Source organism: Ptychodera flava, chromosome 8, assembly GCF_041260155.1.
Source record: "Ptychodera flava strain L36383 chromosome 8, AS_Pfla_20210202, whole genome shotgun sequence".
Lineage (NCBI taxonomy): Eukaryota > Metazoa > Hemichordata > Enteropneusta > Ptychoderidae > Ptychodera > Ptychodera flava.
The window spans coordinates 15,042,183-15,047,332 of NC_091935.1; the positions used below are offsets into that span (position 1 = coordinate 15,042,183).

General features: G+C 40.6%; 1 protein-coding gene across 1 annotated transcript; it reads right to left on the minus strand.

Annotated features, from left to right (window-relative positions):
* Positions 1-3,368: 3,368 nt before the first annotated feature.
* On the minus strand, positions 3,369-4,811 carry LOC139139533 (cytochrome P450 1A1-like). The gene has a single exon (XM_070708446.1). The coding sequence runs from the start codon at positions 4,809-4,811 to the stop codon at positions 3,369-3,371; it is 1,443 nt and encodes a 480-aa protein (XP_070564547.1).
* Between the last annotated feature and the right edge of the window lie 339 nt (positions 4,812-5,150).

A 5,150-nucleotide genomic window follows, 5' to 3' on the forward strand; every position in this document is an offset into this window, starting at 1 on the left:
TTTTAAAGGCACATGAGCTGCAACTTTTGACATTATTTTCAATGATTTTATATTTAGATTAAAACTAGTTTATAGAAATGTTATTACTTAGCGATGTTTACTCAGGTATAACTATCCGTTCAGTGGGACTGCATGGAGAGCTAGGTTTCAGCAAGACAAAAAATAGAACGGGTGCCGCACCCAAATATGGCCGCCTCCATACAACTACAGCGTAAATGATGAATGTACGCATTCGAATCTTTACAAATACAACTTGCTGCAACCGACTGAAAGGACAGGAAAGGGATTCACTCCATTTTGACAACAAAATTTCCGTTTCTCACCTAATATGGCAAGATTTTGACAATGGCGGGAAATTTAAAATGAACGAAAATCTGGTCAGTTTCTTGCCCATTCTGCCACAAGCAAATGTTTTTGAGGCATAATTAATTACTATATCGTTCAATTTGCTGATTGAAATGGATATCTGCGGATATTGGAGGTACCTCTAGGTTGGACAAATTTCGCAGAGTTGCAGCTCATGGGCCTTAGCCTAAAGGTGGTCAAATCTTTCAGATAACCCTTGTCAAATTGAGAAGAAAAAATGTTTGAACATCTACCATTGAGATATGATACGAAGGCAATGCAAACAGAGTGTATGACTCTGATACCCTCTCACGCATAGGTAGAATATCAAACATGTCAGTTATTCGGAGACTCGGTTATTAGGACATTACGAGCGGTTTTAAGTAGGTAAGTCGCACAACTAGGCCAATAAGCGGGAAAGCTACCAGAGAGCTGTTTTATGAGAACAGTGAACATAACCAAAAACCATGCAATAAAAGTCGTCTTAGGCCAAGAAAAATAAAAAAGTTTGTTTCCCATCCTAGACATATTTCAAAAGTGATGCGGCGACGCGGGTTTTTTTCTTTCAATTTTTTTATTTTTCGACCAACAAGAACGCGCAAAAACATAAAAGCAACATAGAAATGTACGCAGAGATAAATGCACAGCAGTGTTGCTTCAGTATTATTGTATAGCAACAGTTCTGTGGTTTGACTTGTAGTGCAGCAATGCACAGTTTTTGCAGCTTAATATAACAGTGACATATGTGTACAGTTCTGAATGGAAATGTCAGTTATTTTGTTTACAGTTCTGTTTTATACAGCACCGTGTTATGCACTGTCGTCGCGTATTTTTGCGTTAATTTTTTGTTCATTTTATTTCCTCACGAGCAGAAAAAAGGTTGACGCGGCGGGTCTGAATTGAGGCCTGCGAGGATGAGAAACAAACTTTGTTATTTTTCTTGGCCTTACAACAGCGTAAACGAAAAAAATATAATAAAGCAGGTTTGAATAGTCAATATTGTGTCGGGAACCCACACCGAATTGTGAGTTCTCAACCTTGTCATTTGGAACAACACGTCAGATATATTGGTCAAACCCCCCTACACTTCAAATATCCAAGAGCATAGTCCTCGATCTTTCACCCGCGTCTCGTTTAGGGGCACATTAAGCTATAGCAGTTGTACCTGTCACATGAATGGAGACAAGGGTAGCACGTGAGAATATACATAATATCATCGAACCACTCGGTTCATTATTTTCGTGCTGTCTTTATTGAACCTTCGAAGAATGCACAATGTAAGCAAGAGATAACAGACACAAACAAATCGACTGGTGTGGACGTTAACAATGGAAAATAATCTAGGACAAAGCTGTGTCTCTAAAATCAGGTCACTTATTAATAGTAGTTTACTACTTTTTTGAGAAAGGAGAAAGCCTGTTGGGAAAATCGGATACAAGAAAATACTCCTTAACAATTTCAAAAAGAGACTGAATAATTTGCCTCTCTGAATATACAGCAATATTTTCAGGTCCGAAAGCCGAGTACAGCCTAAAATTGGTTTTAATAGTGATGAACTGTTATTCTGTAACGCGCAAATTAGAACCATAATAGACAGGGGAAACCATGTCATTTAAATACAGGAAAATCAACTCTCTTCAAGATCAAAGACTGTAAAATATTAAAATAAAAATATCGATTACAGCTGGATAAAATTCAATACCTTGTGTCGCACATCAGAACAACCTGATATTTCGAGAAAAAACCATTTTAGTTTAAAAGTGAACATGAACAAACGCAAGATCTTGTACTAAATGAAGTTTTTAAAAAGGAAAGATCACCGAATCTCACTTAGTTGCTCATAAGCGTCAATATTTGAAAATTTAAAATCTGAGACCAAGTACGAAACTTGGTTAACAAGGAAAGAGATCGTGTGAACTTATGATGTAGTAGCACTATTCATCCAAAAATACAGAAACTATTTCAGCTTATATACTTATAGACACACAACAATCCCTCTAGGGTTCGTACATTTGATCAACTGCCTATCGATTTCCATTGGAAACATTTACGTGGGCGGTATGGTTAATAATATTCAACACATTTTTGTATTGTGAATTTAAGGTAGTGTGCGCCTCGAAAATGTAAGATTTAAACTTTTGCAAAAACTTTCCTTATGGAATCTTTCACCAATTCTCCTTCAAAATCAAGAATAAAAATTGGGAGTCAACGTGGAAATTTTGGTAGTAGAGAAACAAATTACCTAAGATTTACCGATATTTGAAATTCAAAATGGCCGCCATCTCTATGTTAACTCTATGGAGAAAAATACTATTTTCGACTTTCGATAAACTAAGCCAGTGAACAGTTTTCTTTACACCAACAGCTTTCAAATGAACCCCCACAAGTGATAAATCAGAAAAGAATTGTAAAAGTTTGAGAGCCCGAATATCTGTTCCCGAGGCGCATTCTACCTTAAGCTGTAGTCCGAGGGGGCACTCAGCTGTTATCCATACGTTCACCTAACAGTAGAATACATTACTTACTTTGCTGTATTAGTAGTCCACTCTCTGCTGCAATTGCTACATCCTCAAAGGCAAGTCGTTAAAAATAAGTAGAAATCACAAGGGGATGGGGTACAATCGCGAATGCAAATCGAGATAATCATAGCATCGCTCCTCCCAAAATCGCCTTACACTTTTCATGATACAAAAAACAAGAAAATCTCTTCAATGCGATGGCACCGTTCATTAAATACAAACCAAACAAGAAAGAAAAAACAACGCTTCATTTCCAAATGCCTTTGCCAGCAGAAGCGTAATAAAACTCAAGAAAATCGCAGTTTTTAACTCTTAACAAAACTGAAACGATCACATGGATCTGTAAATAGGACCAAGAATCTAAATTTTGAATTCTTTACGTGATTTTGATTCAATCGTCAATATTCGATTTAAGTAGTTCAAAAAACAAACCGCAACAGGCACGATGGATTATGAACTGATCCGAAAAATAAATGTCAAATCTACCGTTCTTCGTGTTGACGGTCACTTAGCATCTGCTTTAATCACCCGACGGTTAACAAGTACATCAAAGTGGTCTGGCTGAACTGTCAGTCCGAAGTTCCCTCTGAAATCTAACACTTGGTCCTCGCTGACTTTCCTGAAGGTGCAGTGGTACATCATGGTCACGAAGAGCAGGTACACTTCCATATGGGCAAGTGGTTCGCCCATGCATCGCCTACGACCTAGAGAAAACGAAATGTGGTCTTCGGTTTTGGCTTTATCGAGCGCTGTACCATCTTCTGTCAAAAACCTCTCGGGATTAAACTCATGGGGGTTCTTGAACACCGTCTCATCGTGGTTTGTACCATATATGTTTATCAGGACCGTGGTGTCTTTCGGGATGAAATGGCCGTACAGTTCGGTGTCGCACATCGTTTGGTGGGGGATGGCCATCGGAGCGACCGACATCATGCGCATCATTTCGTGAACACACGCATGCGTGTAAGGCAAGTTAGGCTTGTCAGCGAGGCATGGCGTTCTATCGGGTCCTACAACTTGATCCAGTTCTTTCTGTACTCGACTCTGTACGTCGGGGTACTCCATCATGTACAAAATGCTCCATAGAATACTCGTCGCAACAGACTCGAAAGATGCTCCAAAAATATCATCTAAGATTGTCATGATTGTTGAATGGTCCATCTTCAGACTGGCCATCTCCTCCGGAGTCATCTCTTCTCGGATCTTCATCGCGTAATCTGTGATATCTACCACAGGTTCCTTTCGCTCACCAGTTTTGAGCTTCGTCATCATGTCAGCGATCCATTCACTTATGTCGTTCAAGAGTTTCGTAGAATCTGTCTGGCGTTTATCAATGCTGGGGATGATTCTGGTCCAGGGCATAACGTCGGCTGGGTTTGCAGCTTGCGTTGCCTTCACGAAGAACTCTGACAATATCACTAAGCGTTGTAAGTGTTTGTCGTCACTGGCGTAGGTCTTATTAAACAACATGAAGCAGATTACGTTTGCTATGGCAAAACGTACACCATCGTTTGGGTTAAAGACGCAACCCTTCGAGTCTTTTATGTTGGCCGTCATGCTCTTGACCAGGTTATTGGCTTGCTCGAGAATGACACCTTCTAGATCATTGAGTCGAGTTCCAGTCAGAAACATCTTCACGCCCGAATGTTGAATCTTTCTTATTTTCCTCCACTCCTTACTGAACGTACCAAACGACATGGATTTACCATCGAAGACGCTCGTCAAAGAATCAAAAGGTGGTCTGCCTGCGAATTCGACAGCTTGCCTCAACAGGGCTTGTTTAATTGGCTTCAACCCTGTCAGAATAACGAAAGGTTTTGTTCCCAGAGGCACCTGGAAGATGGGTCCGTACTTCTTTGCCATCTTGGTCAGCGTCAGATGCGGCCGAGCTCCCATCCACAGCGCGCATCCAAAGATCGGCAACCCCCATGGACCAGGTAGGTCCATTTTGCGCTTCGAGGACTTGGAACGATTCCATAAGAACATCAATGTCAAAGTCAGAACGCAGAGCGCCAACAAAGTTGAGCTGACATTCTGCTTGACTTTGTCAAGAATCAACGGGAGTGCCACCAGCTGCATGATTAGTTTGATTCTCGAGACCGATGCTGTACCAATGCAAAGTTGATGGATGATAACTTTACGGGAGAGGGAAGTCCCTCGGTGTTTAGCGGGGAGAGCTCAGATAGCGGACTTACTGGTGGAGGGGTAGCTTTTATAGCACAACTAGGCATTACTATGGTGATGATGTCATGTTTTGGTTATCCTTGACGTGTTGGTGAGTCCCCT

Coding starts and splice junctions, on each gene's coding strand:
- LOC139139533 (XM_070708446.1), bottom strand. CDS start 4,811: ATGGACCTACCTGGTCCATGGGGGTTGCCGATCTTTGGATGCGCGCTG.